General features: G+C 38.7%; 1 protein-coding gene across 2 annotated transcripts in view; it reads right to left on the bottom strand.

Moving 5' to 3' along the window:
* The window catches only part of prkn (parkin RBR E3 ubiquitin protein ligase), a 168,044-nt gene that overhangs the window by 85,448 nt on the left and 63,878 nt on the right, over positions 1 to 18,718 (bottom strand). For both annotated transcript variants that reach the window (XM_034005349.3, XM_059024659.1), the window contains exons 3-4: positions 10,404 to 10,650; positions 7,896 to 8,014 (exon numbers count right to left, since the gene is read on the bottom strand). In XM_034005349.3, coding sequence (XP_033861240.2) covers positions 7,896 to 8,014; positions 10,404 to 10,650 — 366 coding nt within the window. The remainder of the gene's footprint in view (positions 1 to 7,895; positions 8,015 to 10,403; positions 10,651 to 18,718) is intronic.

Here is an 18,718-nt window from a genome sequence, read left to right as displayed (position 1 = left end):
CAGTGGTCTTAAAATTGAAATGAATATAAAATCAACACCCCCTACTGGTAAGATGGAAGAATGCTCACTGGTTTGCTTTCCGTGTACGGCATGATGCGACATACGGCCATTATGGAAAATAAAATGCAAATTATCAGCTGATTTAATATTTAACAGTAACTGTATGACTCTCAACAGATGTGCCCAGCATCAGGTATACAGTGAAAGCACTTGTAGGTACAGTCATGCACACCTACTCTTTTAGCTTTATCTAGCCATCCATTCAATTGTAATAAAACTTGGACATTCCCAATAGTAACCAGCTTATTATTTATTTATTGCTTTTAATTGGGTCGCAGGAACCAGTCATCTAAATTTGACTGGAGATGAACTGTGATTGACAGATGTGATATAAGTATATGACATTTTTTTTTAATCTATAAAATGAAAACCACTCATTGAAACCTGGATAATTGTTAAATGTACTCTCCCTAAGAAAAATGACCAGATGGATCAAGGGTATCCAGCATCTAAAAATCTGACCCCCTCCATTAATTCATCTTATAAATTATTCTTTAAGAGAGCAGTTTAAGATAATAGCTACTGTATTTTTACTTAACAAGCATTAACACATGAAGACATTTACTTTAATAGCCATCTCATCCAAAGCAATTAACTGTTGTAATAGCATTACCACATCGACTGTCATATTTTCAATAAAATCACAGTATTTCACTGAAATTACAAAGCTCTAGATAAGAGAAAGGTGGATGCTGCAGTTTGGCTCATGGGCTTACATTATCAGTGCTGATAAACACAACTTTTATGAGCATCAAATTCATCACAAAGTAAATATTAAACACATATAAATGCAACCCTTTAATTTACGAAAAGTATAGAAGCAATGCAAAAGACATTCAGTTATAGGAAGAGGAGAGAAAATGCTCCAAGAACTTTTGTGATGTAACCTCAAAGCTATCCCTATATGAACCCATTTTTTCCAGGCAGGTGAACGTACAAGTAGGAATGTCACCAAAAACAAGCATCTGATGGGCTTGAGCTGTCCATTTAACAGCCAATGACCCCTATAATGCTTCTGTCAATAGCAGCTGTATTATGCTGTTTTAAATGCCTCAGTGAGCTAATACCTAATGGTTTGACAGTATGTGCTTCACAATTCCACACCCTGCCCAAGTTCACACCAATTCAAGTCACTAATTTAATTTAAGGTCTTTTTTTTTTGTTTGTTTTTTTTTTAAATTTAATTAATTTTATTAATTAGAAGAAAAAAAAATTAACGTCTCAATTGGCTCTGATTCATTCTGTTCATTCGTGCTGTTTTAAATAAAATATGGATTGCATTTTAAACCCTTTTCTGCTATTTTTTTTGCAAACAAAAGCCTTAATTAAAAAACACACACTTCTTGATGGTAATTGCGGGCAGCTCTACAAAGCTGTCAAGGCAAACAACACCCCCTCGCCCGCCTACATCATCCATTCTGGTTTTCCGTCACACAAAAAAGGTGGTAACCCCAGTTGCTATCAGCTGCTAGGCTGAATGCTACGTGATTAAAACATATTCTGGGACCAGAATCAAACAGACTACAGCATTACAATGTAACAAACTGTACTGCGGCAGTGCAAGCTGGACTTAAGTCTCTTATCTCTTTACTCCAGGCCTACAGATAGGTGTCCTATTATAGTAGCGCCAATTCCCTGAGAACACCTCAATGGCCAGGCCTAGTTGTAACATAGCTCAAGATAGTTCAAGTAAATGGTTCATAGAGGGGGGAGGGGGCAAATACAGGAGTTCATTATTTACAGAATTCTGTATGACAAAATTAATCTGTATCAAAACAAAACACACAACTAATTGATATGCTTGGTTTTGCACAGGTCATAGTGAAAATATCATAGAAACGTTATTGCTTTATGATGTAACCCTTTCTCTATTTTTACTTCTTTCTTTTTTTTTCAGTACCTCTGTTCACGTGTAACTGTCCAGTGCTGAAATCTGTTCTGACTGATTGTAAAAGCAGCCGTCCTCCTCTGTCATTTCTGATCATGTGCTGTGAGCATGAAGATCCAGGGGAATACACATTCCCGTGCTCGGGTGCTCTGCTTTTTTGCATCTGGCTTGAATATGCTCCAGGCCCCCAACCAGACTGTTGCATCGGCACAGACCCTAGCAGACAGCCATGCTCTGCCCTCAAGCTCAAGTATCAGACTTTTTGAAAGAGGACATGGATTGAATGAGCAGGGAGAACAAACTACCTGCTCTTCATGTCAAGGGCTGTCCTTCTATGTCTCGTGGGTCTGCTACCAGCTTGAATGTCCTGTAACCAGTGCACACGTACACAGGGAGCATTAATCTATATAAAATCCAACAGTTTATCAGATGATAACCAAAAGCAATCTGAAAGGTTAGAAGACTAGGAGTCTACGTTTAAAAGGAAGGGGAAGATTTAAGAAAATTCAAGTCGAATATTGTTTTGATTGTGACAGATGCAGAGACAGACATGATTAGTCTTGGATTCAAGGTTCGCAAGACCATCTCGACATGGCTCCGTGCAAAGCTGGCAGTTGAACAATGCCAACGCTAATGGCCCTGAAGGAACACACACTAAAGAAAAACTCTGAAGCCAAGTCACCCTTGACTTGGATTTGTAACAAAAATATCGGAACATTTTTTGACAGCCCTCAATTTTCGTAAAAAAAATAAAATAAATAAAAATCTAAAATAAAGATAAAACTCTGTAATCTTTACATTTAAGGCATGTGAACCGGTTTGGACTGACTGATGCAGTATTGTTTTGTATATTCACAAGAACTTAAATTAAGCTACGGGATGCATCAGGTGTATGCAGAGATTTAAATAAAATCTGGAGACAAACAAGGAAGAGAGTTACGTCCATTGTTCGTATAGCTATTACATGACCAGTGATTTGGTCTTTCTATTTTTAAGACCATGGATTAACAAATTACTTTTATATCTGTTTCCTCTCTATGCTTCTGTCGCTATGCTGTCAGTGGGACCCCTTGTCAAGTTATCTAAACTGTAGTTTGTCATGGAATCCAATGAAAGTGCATGGCAGATTTTCCACAACAAATAAAATTGAGAACATATGTGTGGCTGTAGCAGTTTGTAAGTGAGTTTATTGTAACAATTACATGCTTAAAGGTCTCATCAACAATTCTTTCTACAGGCTACTAGCCTTCCGAGCATTAAAGAAATGCATTGGGCTTTACAAATCCACAAATCAATTAGTGGTCTGACATCTCTTTCATTGCCTCAGTATTGGGAATAAGCCAACAAGGGGCATTTTATACTAAGAGGCTCAAAAGATTTAAAGATGATCTCAAACAATTTAAACACGTTTTAGACATGTCTACTACTGTAATATAATGTGGACACCTCTGGACAAAATACAAATGCAAACAAAAAAAAAGGCTTAACGGTAAACTACTTTTTTTTTTTTTTATGACGGAGCAAGTCAGCCGTCAATTAGAAATATAACAGTATACATATGTAGCTTTTTTGTGTAGTGTATAAACACTAAGGGGTAGGTGTGCTAAGATGGGCCAGTTGCAGTTCAAACACACCGCAATTTGCAATGTACTTTGTATGTACTAAGAGAAAATATGTTAATGAAGACAGACGATATATATATATATATATATATATATATATATATATATATATATATATATATATATATATATATATATATTCATTTAAATATTTGTTGCGTCTTCTTAGTGAGATCTCTAGCATTATGCATTGCGAGAATGGTGCGGCATTGTTCAAATAATTAGCGGGACTTGAGTTGTGGTTTTCTGCAGCAGAGGGTGCCCAAAGGATAACGTCTATACATGCAAGAGTGCAAGAACCAAAATAACATTGTTTTGTTAAATGTAAACGTCATCTGTACAATGCTTTCTGTTCCGTCTTCATTTTACCTATTTTAATACTGAGATTTATATCCCAGTTTAATCGGATCTGAATCTATAGTGAGGCCCCCACCTTCACCCCCAAATAAGAAATGTGTTTTTATCAAAAAGCTTTTCATAATCATACAGGAGTAGCTCCTCGCTGTCAGGGTTAAACAAACAAACAAACAAACAAACAAAAACAACGCACACGCATACATTTATAGTTCTCGATGTATTTAAAATGTATAAATCATTACGCTGAAATAACACTAATGTATTTTGGGTAGGCTACACCTTCTTACATTATGAAAATAAAATATAAATCTGTACAGTACTCCTACAGTACAGTAGTAAAATCAAATGAACACCTAGCGCACTTTCTTTTTACTTTAGCCTGTAGGCTACCAGTATGGCAACACAAAATAAATCATACTGCTGCATTGCGCACATTGGTGTAATGCGAATAAAATATAATTTTAAAGTGAAACAAAATGATTTTTTTGTTTTGTTTTTTTTATATTAGTATTAACTTGGCAACCTAGACAATTAATACAAAATAGATCATGGAGCTGCGTTGACAAGCTATGATACTTACAGGGGGACAGTCCATTCTCGTTAATACGAATTTCAAGGGACCAGCATCAACTTTTGTTTCATACCACTAATCCGTATTACCCTGACTAGCCTATAAGCCAGATGTATAATGTACGTGTTTATTTAAGTTAGTCAGTGGCTTTTTGCGAATGTATGCAGGAACACACATATCTACATATTCATCTGCGGTTAAACCGCAAAGAAAAACTGCTGCTGCAAAGCATTCCCTGAAAAGTCACAAACAGCATTGCGCATGTTTAGTACATTTCACCCAAGATTTCTGACTCATTTGAAACTGGTTTGCAACTATTGCGACAGGCGCAACACTTTAGTGCATCTACCCCTCCAGATTTCATGTCTCCTCTTCTAGTACAGGTATATGAAATGCACCATTGACTTAGCTGAGAACTAATTGTTCAGTCAGTGCTGTCTGCTGTATTATCCTTTTTCATAATAGTAGTACAGTATTTCATGTTAGACTCCGAAATGTCACATTGTTGTCACTTTTTCGTAAAGTACATGGAAAACTACAAAGCAAAATGTGTTAATTCTACAGGGTGATGCAAAACGTTTGGCCATAGATATATGTACTATTATACAAAGTAGTATGACTGGGCTTGCTACTTTTCGATATTAATCGGTAAAACTCGTTAATTGATGAATTCCCAAAAAATTTGAGTTCGACTGAAATAAATTTATATATGACAAAGGTTGGTAAAACCACTCGCTATTTCGCAAAAATAACAATTTACAAATCATCTATAGTTTGTTTAGTTTTTATACTGTCTGTCCCATCTCCCTTCCACTCTGAATGGCTAGGGGTCGCTGCCAATCACCTCAGTGATCTATTATAGTTTCACTGTCACTGTCATTTCATCCTGTTCAGACAGATCTCGCTGACTGAAGCAGCGCCAGAATGCTCTCATTCATTTTAATGACTACTGTCAATCATCAAGACCTGCACTGACTGTGCACTTTCATTTGCCAGCTCAAGCACCTGTCATTCAACGTGCCTACTATTGAAATGAGTGGGTTAAGGTGTAGGTAGGCTTTTGCTAGGTATTTACTCGTAAATTTATGCTATAAAAATATGTGTAATACACTTCCATATGCTGTGTTTTCTATGGTTTATTTGAGACAGTATTTAAATGTGTGTTGGATCTTTATCTTTACAAGGTATAGCTCTGCTGTGATCAAGCGTTATTTCAATGAGAATGTTGGTAACCATGGTTTAGTTGCATGTTGAACATGATAAAGGGGCTTCGCTAAATGGACGTTACTCAATGGCATTGAAAGTGTGTGTTTTTTTTAAAGCATAAAGGTGGATTTCACCCATTATCTGCTTGAATTGAAAATAAAGATAGAAAAAAACCAGTACATTCTTTCTAAAATAAACGTAGATATTAATTGTCTATTTGGCAAAAAAATAAAAATGGAATAGTAGCAAGCCTAAATATAACATGCATTCCAATAAAGTTATTATTAAAAAGCAAGAAGCAACAGAATGTATAATATATGTTGAGCATCAAAAGAAACATATCACTTATATTTGAGCATCAAAAGAAACTTATCACTTATATTTGGATAAAATTCTTTAGAGGTGATAAAAAATGACAAACTCTGTTTTAGAGCAGGTGCAGTGACTTTGTATTGTGCTGATTAACAATTGACATCACGAAGATGCTGCAAAATGATCTGTCGATCTTGGGCAGGTGGTGTGACTCTTGGTCTCCCAGTTCGTGGCATGTCATTGACAGAGTGTGTCTGGTTATACCGCCTTGCCAGGTTTGAAATTGCTGGCTGTGAGCATCCAAGACGACGAACCACAGTATGCTGCCCTAGTCCAGCCTCCAACATACACGAAGGTGCTGCTCTCTTGACAGACGTGGCATATTGTTTTCTTTCTGTGATTTTCTTTATTGCTTTTATTTAAGCTTGCAATTCAACAACTGAAATCACTCCATAGCCAATGTCCAATCAACTGTCTCACTAATTAAGTGCATATGCTTCAGTCATAGTCACTCAAGCGTGTCATGGTCAAGGATGAATGATCGAGGGATTAAAAATAAACCAAAAACATTCTGTCAATGTCCATCATTTATATACCTTATTTTTTTTCAAAAATAAATAATAATAAATAAAATAAATAAAATAAAATAAATAAAAATAAACAATAGTGATAAGTTTCTTTTGATGCACGGTTTATATGAGAGGCTTAAAATCAAATACAACTTCAACGAACTGATCAATTTGCAACAAGCATTAATTAGCAATTGTTGTTATTCATTTTTGCCTCTTCGATGTGGCTGTAGGCGATGGTTCCTAAACTATATTGAGCATGTCCACCAGACGACATTCCTGAATAATTAAAAAATACTAAATTGTGATATGTTAACATTTTTATCGCAATCGTGATATTACATTTGGCAAGTCTTAATTTCTCCTTCCACAGTTTCCATTTCTTCAGTGCCTAATTAACATAAACATTTTGACAGGCACGTTAATAAGCAAACTGGTATGTATCCTACTCATAGCAACAGTGGAGATTAGTACCAGTACTTAAAGGTCACCCAGACTCACTGCATTCTTAAACAAACATGTTACTAAAGTCATCCAATATCTCTGAGCAGAAACAGAAAAGAAAACAACAAATGCATCTGCCACTTCAATCCATTCAAGACAACCCAATGCGTCTGCCACTATAATCCACTCAAGACAACAGAGACCGAATACAAAAGAACGTCTTCAGAGCTGAGTGCACCTGTGGAGATGGTCAGACGGTCACCTGTGGAGACGGTCAGCCTTTCACTCAAACTCTTAATTTGGCTGCACTACATTAGCAAGCATCAAAGGCTACAGGTCATGGGAGAGCCTGGGGCTACAGCTGCCCTCTCTCCCACAGCAAGGGGTCACTGAACAGCAGAACGAAGACGTTCTAACAGGAATCAGGGATTGGTATTCTGAAGGAGAAACAAATCCTTCCCATGATCCAAGTGTGAAAACAACAAAGAAAACACAATAAAAGTACTATGAATGAAAGTAAAAATGAGTAAGGACGTTTGAGTCCTACAATCTCAGCAGACAATGATCTGCAATACCAGTGAGCCGATGGGTAGCAATTCAGGTACTACCCTTGAATGCTACCAACCAAGATTCATCCCTAGAGCAGCAGGGATATTTATTCAGTGGCTGTGATGCAAGTTTAGTTTAACTCCAATACAGGTCTTTTTTCAGTGCTTGTTCCCCTACTCCTCCCGCCCTGTCAATCACTTGCAGCCTCATACATTACACCCCTAGTAATGCAACCTTAACAACTTAAACGCCACGTACGCCCACAATTACAGACGATCCCCCCCATTGGAACCATACTACCGATTTAAATATCTTACCCTACTCAGTGTCAGTGTCCCTTGTTTGCACCTCTTGCATCGTACCCTCAGTTTCCCAGGTTGCACTGCTTTGCAAACAGTCTTACAGAATACATAAAAGCTGCTGCGGTGTCTTGAATCTGTTCAAAAAAGAAAGGAAAAAAAAAGCACTTTATAGAATTACCCTGCGTATTCAAAGCTCTATAAATGAAGACCACTTTATTCCAGTACATTATAAACATCAATCAACCCAATTAATTAGAATGAAGAACAGAAAACAGGCACACGGGGGGGAATGGTTTTGCAAGTGCCTGAACTCATTACATTGGAATCACATTGTTTCAGTACAAGTTACAATTCAAATCACTTCAACGCATATTATTTGCATGGAGCTCAGTTTACTGATACATGGCAATGTCTATTATTTCTAATTTTAGCATGTCAAAGTGGAAGCGGCAATGTCCTCTTGTCAGTGCATAAACAGATGTGACATCTTTGTATGTATGTATTTATTTATTTATTTATTTATTTTTATTTAAAGGAAATAAAATCCCTTTGGCAGGCAGAAGCATGCACTTGAAAGACATGTGGGATCCAGCCATTGATATCAGCTCCAATTAGCAAGGAACAGCTGGAAACAAAAAAGTAATTAGACATCTTCATGACAGATAATTAAGTGAAGTAAAGATGAGCACTGCCACTATACTGCAGCCATTAGGTACGACATCTCTCCTCAGACTGAACCTCGAAGCTCGCAATATGGTGAAAAATAAAATAAAATAAAAAGCTGCTCTTCTCATTTGGGTTAAAAGCCTGGGATTGAGAAGATAACTATGATACTTTGACTCAATTCACCATAAATCCACCCAACTGGGTTTTATAACTTGAACTTAGTCTAATTTATCATTTTAATGAAAAGGTTTCATTATGCTAATGTATGAAGGGGGAATGAAAACAGGCAGCACTAGCTATTAGAGGTTACAAAAGCACGCTTTATGATATGACCAAAGAAACTAACGAGGATTGCAGTTAGCGAAGGTGAACATGGGAAGGACAAGGGAAGGAGAGAACCGTATACAAGGCCTGTCGTTAGCATGTCTTGCGTCACTAAGATTTCTGCTTCTTTTTAATGATACAGAACACTGAAAGTAGTTTTACCTGTTTTGTCTTGCTCACTAAACTACACATTGTTACAAGTGACTCTAAAACCCCTTCTCTCTTGTACAAGGTGCTTGTGCCTTCTGAATGGAAGGCTTATGCTACAGAAGTATACGGTCCTTCGATAGAACCAACTTCATTGCTTTGGGGATTCCTCACTGATGATAGAAATGAAAGTGAGGCCTGGGAACCCATTGACAAGAAAAATAGTGAATTCTGGCCAACTCAGATATTTTGGATGGAAGGGATACCTAATAAAATAGCCCTCTGTGATCAAATGGAAATGCATGAACATAACAGTTATCAGTCCAGAATCATTGCTCCCTGTGGGAGACTCTCTCTGAAGAGAGGAAAAGACAGGCACATACCGAACTTAAAATGTGGATGTCAGAAGAGTAGAACTGGACTGCCACAAGCAGAACCAATGACATGCCAAGCCTGCGCACACATGGCGAAACACTGCAAAATGATGTTTGAATGCAATGATATACAAGGTTTATCATTCTCTCAATTGAATGTTGAACCAGAAAATGTAAAAACAACTGAATACATGGGGTGCAGCGCAGTTCACCCAGTTAAGTGGGCTCACCTGGAAAAATCAGAATGCAAAGATGGGAGTCTGACCAGCCGGGTTCAAGTTTTTTGCAGGTATCAGGTGTTTAAAACTGCCACCCACACCTGCGATGCTCAGAGATGTATCTTGGGACCAGTGTTTGCCTTTACAGATCCAGTGAGAACAGAACCAGACAAAGATTTTCAGTCCTATTTAAAGCATTCTGATATCTGGGATACGAATTGCACACTGTGATTAAAAGACCATTGTTAATAAATAAAGTAACAGTGGTTACGCGCATATTACTCAGGCACTGTAAAAGCCACCTACCTGGCTTGTTTAAAAGTACAGACTAGGGGCTTTCCAATGACGTATTCAGTGTGTGTATGCGATACTCCTAGCCGGAACTACGATCGCCTGAAGTTAAGCCTCTCAGTTCACAGCTTAGGTTTCGTTTTGAGTCCATTGCTCTTATCAGACATTGTTAAGGGCAAATCAATAATAAAAAAAAACAGTTCCATGCATACATTTTTTTTTTTTTTTTTAAAAGAGCTAAGTGACGCATGGCTCGTGTCTCGCCGTGGCGTTAAGCACAGAGTGTCTACCATTTTCACACGAGGGCCCATTGTTTCTATATCATTGATTACTGACCGTAAATTGAAATTCTCACACCCTGCGGTTTTCATGCAGGTAGGTATATAAAGTATCTAAATGACAAAGCTTGAGGTTGTTCTAATACATTTGCACGTGACTGTACATTTCGACACTTTACGAAACATTTGTACATGAAGGCGCCAATTGAAACACTTGCACATTACCTGCTTGGTCAGGTTGCGCTGGCTCACTGCTGAGTTCATCCTCCAGTATGGCAGCCAGTCCTGCTGAATGAGTGGGCAGAACGGATGAGCTGAGCTCTACCCGAGTCAGACTGCCCACTTCTCTCAGCAGCCCTCTCTGCAAGCCCTGCCTGCTGCTCCTGGCTCCCGTCTCTCCGGCCGCCCTCCTGTTTTGCCGTGGCGAGCGCACTACGACATGAACCGTGCTCTGATGGGGCAGCTCACAACTCTGGGGAAATGAGAAGTAGAAGTTATAAACTATTTCACACAAATGGAGAGCATTTATATGAGATTTTCATAACTAAATCATCATTATCACAAGTTTTGTCTGAAACCTCTATTTGCTATTCACAAACTTCATAAACAACTTTATACTGTTTACCAACTGCTAAATAAATTGTCAGATTTGTTTATTTCTGGTTTGGTAAATTTGTTTGGTGCGTTCCTGCCATCTGGAGTCACCCTCGACCCCTCTCTGTCCTACTCTCAGCACATCTCTACACTGGCACACTCCTGTCGTTTCTTCCTCAGCAACATACACAGAATTCGGCCCTTCTTCACCGACTACCCTATACAGCTCCTAGTTCAGACCCTGGTGCTGTCCCGCCTTGACTACTGCAACTTCCTCCTGGCTGGCCTCCCGGCCTCTGCTATCCGTCTGCTCCAGCTCATCCAAAACTGTGCTGCTCGCCTTGTCTTTTCTCCCACGCTGCACCACTGCTCCGCTTCCTTCACTGGTTCCCTATCGCTGCTTGCATCCAGTTCAAAACTCTTGTACTCACCTATTGCTATCTCGACCTTTCTTCTCCCTCCTATCTCCAGACTATCATTTCTCCCTACACCCCCTCTCGCCCCCTCCGCTCCTCCACCACAGGCAGATTAGCTGTACCCCCTCTCCGCTCACCCACTTCCAGAGCCCGCTCCTTCTCCACCCTTACCCTTCAGTGGTAGAAAGACCTACCCATGGATATCAGGACTGCTCAGTCCCTGACCGCCTTTCGGCACCTCCTCAAGACACACCAGTTCAGACAGCATCTGTGAACCTCACAATTATCGACTATACTGGACTATATGGCACCCAAATGTACCAGTACTTGCATCAGCTTGTACTTGCACTGAACTGCTCCATGCTTTGGCGGATTCCACTACTGCTTTTAATTAGAATTACTTTCCGTATCTGGTACTTGATTTTGCTCTTATAAGTGTCTGTATACAAGTTTTTTGTAATTGCTCTTATTTGAAATCGTTCTCATCCACTTATCGTACTTACTACATGCTCTTAATGGACTTTATTTGTATGAGCAAATATTTTTACTATAAGTGAACTGCTTTTAGTCGAACTATTTACTGTATTCTTTATTTTGCTCTTATTTGAATTTTATCTTATTTTCTACTGATTTTACTGTACCTTATAACTGCTTTGATCTGTAATGTGATATTTTACAATGTGATATTTTGTAATGTGATACTTACTACTGTGGTATTCTGTAACACTTGTAAATTGCCCTGGATAAGGGTGTATGCTAAGAAAGAATAATAATAATACAAATAATAATAATATTTTTGAATGAACCGCCATTTTCTTTTATTGACTTTGTAAACTTTTACTACCTATCAGAACATCACCAGTCTTACATCCTGGAACAACAATACAATACCAGGATTCAGAAATGCTTTGCTAATGAAGTTTAAGGCCACACTACAGTACATAAAACAGGCAGAGGATGGATATGAACCAGCAACAGTGACCTTATCCACTGTACAAAAGGATCAGATCATTTTGGAAAAAGAATATAGCAGCACTCTCACTAACATCAGTCTGAAATATAGAATGACACTGACACGGGTATGTAGATCAGTACTTTATGCAATATTTAAATTTGCAAAGGGCAATGTCATTTTACTGTAATTTAATTCAACCATAGTATAAAGTATTCTCTTAATGAAATATCAAATATCACCACCATGCCAGTTATAAGGGTGGTTTGAGCCATGGGACCTCCCATTGAAATCTGCATGTCTGCAATGTCACTACAGGCCTGCAGTATAATATCGGCATTTTACAATTCACACCGATTAATGTTTTCTGCACCTTTCTTTAACACTGTGAACCACTTGGAGCCCTTTTAAGAGAAGTATACGCAACAAAATGTAAATGCCTTTCAGTACATTTCTCCTTTATTTATAAAGCTCTTAAATTATGATACAGATTATTAGCAGATATTTGAACTTGAAAGCAACATTTTATTATCTACACCTTGGCTTTTAAATCTGGATAACTAAAAAAAAGCCTGAGTTTCAGCTCCTTATGGATATGACTCATATGGCTATGGACTTTTTACCCTACTCATCTCAATTGTGCTGCTGAAAGCTATAGTACCAATATTTCTGCTGCAAAAGCTGAACATAAATCCTGTTCTGCGAGATATCGCACACATCATGAGTTTCCAACAGAGCTGTTGAGTGCTAACAGAACAGAAAGCCTATGTGGTTTATGGGCTGATGAGAACTGCGTCAGAAGAAACCAGTAAGACTTGAAATCCATCATGGTAGAACAGTACATGGTAAAAATGCAAGCGTAGCAAGCATTCAGCAACAACAAACAGTGGCCTTGGACAAGATGAATGAGACAAGATGGACAGCCTCCAATTCCACAGACTTGAAAATTGCCCCGCCAGGAAGTGAGCTCCTGGGGACAGCGAGCCACTCTTGACATGGCAAGATGAAATAGCTGCCAGATAGACCTTTAATGTAGAGGTGGATTTCCCCTCATCAAACAGGTCCTGCAAAAATTGCAGTATTAGTGCCCTGGAACAATTTTTCTGCCCGATTTTCTCCAGACACAGTGGGAGTGGGCCGAGCGGTGGGAAGGTGTATAACAGATGCTTTGGCCACTGGTGTGCCAAGGCATCTATTGCCAGAGGGTATCTGCCTCCTATTATGGAGAACCAAAGGGGACAGTGGGTTGATTCCTGGGAGGCAAAGAGATCTATCTCTGCTCTCCCAAACCTCTACCAGATGAGGCTCACCGCCTCGGGGTGAAACCTCCACTCTGAGGTGCTGGGGACTCTCCTTGAGAGGTCCACCATGGTGAACCAGTCGTCTGGCCTGATTGACTGCAACAGTCAGATCGCTCCCTGAGAAGGGGCCCTGGGACTGTGGCAGCAAATTCCTAGGGCTGCTGCTTTGTCTATGGCTTGACCTGCGCCATCTGTCTCTGCACAGGGTGGCGGAACCTATTATGGCCTCAGCGGCGAGCAGACGTGGGCTGGTCCCGAAAATTGCCTATCAAAGAAAACTCCATTCAAATTCTCCGCCACTGCAAAAAGCCTCTTCATTGGAATGTAGGGGAAATTCTATCAAAGATTTCACAATTTCCATAACATTTATCCCCATGAAAATTCCCATTTCTGAAAGAAATTCAAATACATGTATTTTTTATCACTTAAAAATATATAGAGCAAACGTTTGCAAATAATATGTTAATGAGAAAATTGGTCCCTAAGGGCACGTTATTCTAACGTTGCGGTGAGTGATGTTTTTCGAGGGTAAATGGCGTTTATGCATCACCCAATGAAATACTGTCATGTTAAACACTATTACGGGCACAATAAAGGAGATGGTAAGTTTTATTAATAAGGGCCTGTGGCAGGGCAGGGCCCTGCTTGTAAATAGTGTGGTTTGTGTATTGGTGGTGGCGGTTGGCAGGGATGGGGTTAATTTTATCCCTGCCAAATAAATGTGAGACTGTGGCTGGAGCCTTTGTTTGAAAGGAGGGGAGTTTGGGGTGAGTTTACACTGTGAGTGTTTGTAACTTTGTAATGAAAGCTAATGCCCAGCCTACAACTGTGTAGTCTTTAACCTTTATGTTATCCCTTGTGGTGGGTATTTTGTTTCTGTGTTTATGTTCATGGTGTTTGTGATTTGTTTTTGTTAAACCTTTGTATTTAGCTCTGTGAGCAGTGTTTTTGTTGATTTATTTGTGATCAATAAACGTGCGCCCCAGTGCTTAAAACAGCAGTTCCTGAACTTTGTGTCTCTTTCCTACCTCCTGACCAACTTAGACACCTGGCTACCCTGACACAGTGCCATAAATCATGAACTATCTTGAAATACCACACCGTGAAATAACAATTTTTTTACTGTGAAAAAAAATACAGCCCTAATACTAGAAATAATAAAAAAATAATTTTAAAAAAATAACATTTTACAATGGAAACCACATTTGAACATCGACAAAATTCAATGTACCTTGGCTAAGTGCAGTCACTGTGAATTTCTCTCTGCTGTGAGGTCTACTTTTAATGTTTAAAACTGAAGAATCACTGTTTTCAAACACTAACGTGGATCCCCTTAATGGGATTTTTTTGTATGGCTCTTATGGGAGTTTTACATCCCAAAAGTATCATTTTGTTTTTCTTTTTACCCCTACGCCCTATTTATAAAAAACATTTCACATCATCTTACAAATGGTAACATTTATCAACCTTAGAGTCAATAGTTATATACCCCTTCAAAATGAAATAAACCATCCAAAAGGGTTTCTGAAATTATTTGTGTTTTACTAAAATATTTATTATGTTCAATTGTATCACCCTCTGACCCATTTCTCACAAAAAATGTTGGTACCCCCCAATAGATATTGTAACCTCATCTTCAGATACAAGCAAAGGTGACTAAGGTAATGGGCTATTCATCGAACAGGAACACAACTGAGATATTTGCATCACTAGGACATTTCTTCTTCCCAATGGTGTCTGACTGCCATGACTGGAATCACAGTGAAAGCCAAACCAGTTTTTAAAGTGCAGGAACCCAATCTTGAGAGTAAATTGCTTACATTTTATTGCAAGGGAGGGACCTTATCCCGTGACTTTCTTTTATAACATGGGCTCATAATGCTTCTGTCACTTTTCTATTACACTGCTTGTCTGTCTTCTCCTGGGGTCCTGCTTTCTGAGCCGGAGAAGGCTTTCATGTTCTTCCCTTTCATGTGCCAAAATGCATGACAATTGTTACACCCACTATCTGCAGCGCAGTGTTTTCACTGTTCTGGTGTTACATGCCAGGTAATTAAGTGACAGATACTATAGAGTTGGCTTCTGGTAAATATGTCAGATAAACCCCAGGGTACAGAATTAAGTTGCATTATACTGTCGTCTACACAAAGTAGGTGTGTATAAATCTGATACTTGGTCCCTGCAGTCTACCTAAAGTCCACGCACCTGCTAACACTGAAAAGATCTCACCCTGTCGACACTACATTCACACCTATTAAATATTATAATTCACAAAAATTAAACGGAGTGATTTTCAAAACTTTTTACTTGAAAGCATAAATTACTCAATTTTTAAAAATAAAAGTCCGAAACCACCTGTAAAAAACTAGAAACAAACATTTAAATAAAAGCCTTTTAAAATTACAGTTTTACCTTTTGAAAAAAAAAGAGTAATTTACACTTTGCATAAAAAAATTTAAAATCTCTCCTAATGTTTCAGATGCAATCGGTGGTTGCTGCAGGGAATGCCAGTGTCTGGATCACCACAAGGGCACTGACAGCCCTTCTGTGCTTTTTGGCCTTTTTATGCAACTTTCTACTGTATGCCAAAACTTAAGAAGTGTTTCAAGTGGTAAACATACTTTCCTTTTAGCATTTAGATGAGAAGCAAAGATCAGCTTGTTTTGGCAAACCGGTCTATCTAACATGCCTTCTCCACTGGCCCTAACCTTTCAAAGGTATACCTGTCTCCTCAGACTTCTGCTCTTACGCACAATATTCTTTCACGCTCAGACACAAATTGTTATGGGAGAGATTAATCCTCCGCCTTATATATAGACAGGCAACAAAACAGGCTGTGCAGAGAAATACCCCATAGCTGCCAAAACAGGGTACCCACGATGCAAAACTAAATGACATTTTTATAGCACTGCAATCCATATCCTCGAGGCATGGCGGAATACATCACACTACATGTCAACTCTTCAGTAGTTTGTTGATAGTTCTCCAAAAAGGTGAATAATTGTGCTCCTGTTGAATCGATACCTGCAAGTCACAGCTCAGATTTGCAAGGTCTTCTCACTCTTCCTAAATAATCAAGTAACAGCTCTCAGAGTTAGCAGCTTCAAATATCATTATGAGTGGTCATGATTACTTGTTTAATAGGTAGCTTTGGTTCAAGTTGCCAGACAGAGTACTTAATCAGCCTTTGTCTGTAAGTTAGTAAGCACCAGCGCCATCTAGTGATGACCTACTTTGGCTTATTGGCAATACTGCAGGTGTAAGATGGCGTCCACACTTACTAACTTTAAGATAATTTAGCTGATGTCTACAGATAAATATCTATTGTGTTGAAACACTCAGCACTTTACTTCTAAGTCCAAAATGCAAATATTGTTCAAATAAAGAGTACTTTTTAAAGGTATGTTTAAAACACTTGTTATTGCTATAACTTTAGGGCTGGTTTTGTGTAACTAAAAAAAAAATCTCCCTCACTATCATAAACAGCCCTCAGGTACAGTTTCAATAAACAAATGCGAGAGCACAGCACAGCTTGATTCTGATTGACTGATCCAGCTAAAGCTTGACCTACATAACTGACCTTTTATTAAAATACAGGACCTTAATACAGGCAGCACTTATCATATAAAAACTATAACGAGAGGATGCATCAAGTGTGCTTATACTGTAGACAACGGTCTACATTCAGCAAAACTCATAGGACAAAAAAGCAACAAAGACATTTAAATATGTCTTCATATGCAAGCATATACTGTACTAGCAATAATATTATTCACAGCGGTCACGCCCACTTGATTATCAACCTTGTTAAGCGCACTCTGAGTCAGCACAGGGCTGTGTCACCGCTGTGTTGGGTGCTGGTACTGATGCTTCAATATAAAGAGCTGTAGATTATCTGGGCTCAGAACAACAGCAGCTTGTTATCCCTGTCTGTGATGAGAAGAGAGCCAGCATCTTCTTTACAACCTGATCACCAGTCCTTCCGCAGATATTAACAATGAGTTGATATAATGCTTGCTGTGAAGGATCAGGCAAAGGTCAGGAAAGGATATTTTGTCTGATGGAATTTTAATACATTATCTTGAAATAGTTTCAGTTCTTTTCCCAGGGGTCACCTGAGGAACAGCGCTGGACATCCTGGGGTCTGCTTACACTCGGGAGATTCATCATCTGATTCAACTGTAATCCAATTGTAATGCCAGAGCGTCTTGGCTGTAGGTATAACTAAATAGACATTTAAGCATGCAGACTAATATGTACATGATTTGTATCAACGAATATAAAACCCTTTATCAATAATCATTATAAAATAAATAGCAGGAACTTACCAAGCTACAATTCACCTTAAATTGTGTTGCAGATAGAAAGGCACTAAAGAGATGCACATTTTCATAACAGAGGTACACAAGCTTATATTATCTCAGTGGCAGCATTGACAGCTGCTGTCATTTAGATCAACTGAACGCACCCCAGTATCTTCATTTAAGAGATGGAAAAGATCACTGTCAAAATGGCACACATAAGAGATTTAAATGCCTGTTTAAATGTCATGTCAGTGTTCAACTTATAGCCACTGGAATCTAGCAAACCCCTGCTTTCAAGCTGGTCCCTTTTTATTACAATTATAATTAGCTCAGGCCATATACCAGCTATTACGGACAAGCAAGCCACTGCTGGCTAGTGAGGAATCAGCAGGAAAATGACAGCTGGAAATCAGGAACGATCAGAAGGACCACTCATTTCCAGAAGCTGCATCTCACAGACTCAGGTTGCTTGGAGAGAGTGACCTTTAAAGGATTATTGCACAGCATGCACAGGATCAGGCAGGATTTCTCAGATGTGTGGAGTTTCTGACAGGGAACAGTAGCTCAACTGCTATTGTGTTTTTTGTTGATTATTGAGGATTACTGTGTCACTGTGTAATGGCCTTTTTTTCTTGTAACAGAATAAGAAAAACAAACTAAAAAGTATTACCCTTACTTTGTTATAGATACAGTATTAAACGAACATGCGATTATTACCTGTTTTTTTAAGTTACGTGCAGTTTCCTATCTATATATAGGTTTGGCAGGACAACTTCTCGACCTCCATAGTGTTAACAAAATGTAATTAAAAAATCGTGACTGAAGGAGATATGCAATAGGGTGCTTGAGTGTATCCACCATTAGACTGTGCCCATATTTTATATGCATGCCGAGTTTGTTTATTATGACCTTTATTGGTAGTTTCGAGCTCCAACAAACAAGAAAGAAACAGAAAGATAGCTATGCAAAACAT

The sequence above is a fragment of the Acipenser ruthenus genome, chromosome 5 (assembly GCF_902713425.1).
Source record: "Acipenser ruthenus chromosome 5, fAciRut3.2 maternal haplotype, whole genome shotgun sequence".
In the NCBI taxonomy this organism is placed as follows: Eukaryota; Metazoa; Chordata; class Actinopteri; order Acipenseriformes; family Acipenseridae; genus Acipenser; species Acipenser ruthenus.
The sequence above is the reverse complement of the archived record's forward strand: the minus strand, read 5'-3'. Positions and strand labels throughout refer to the sequence as shown.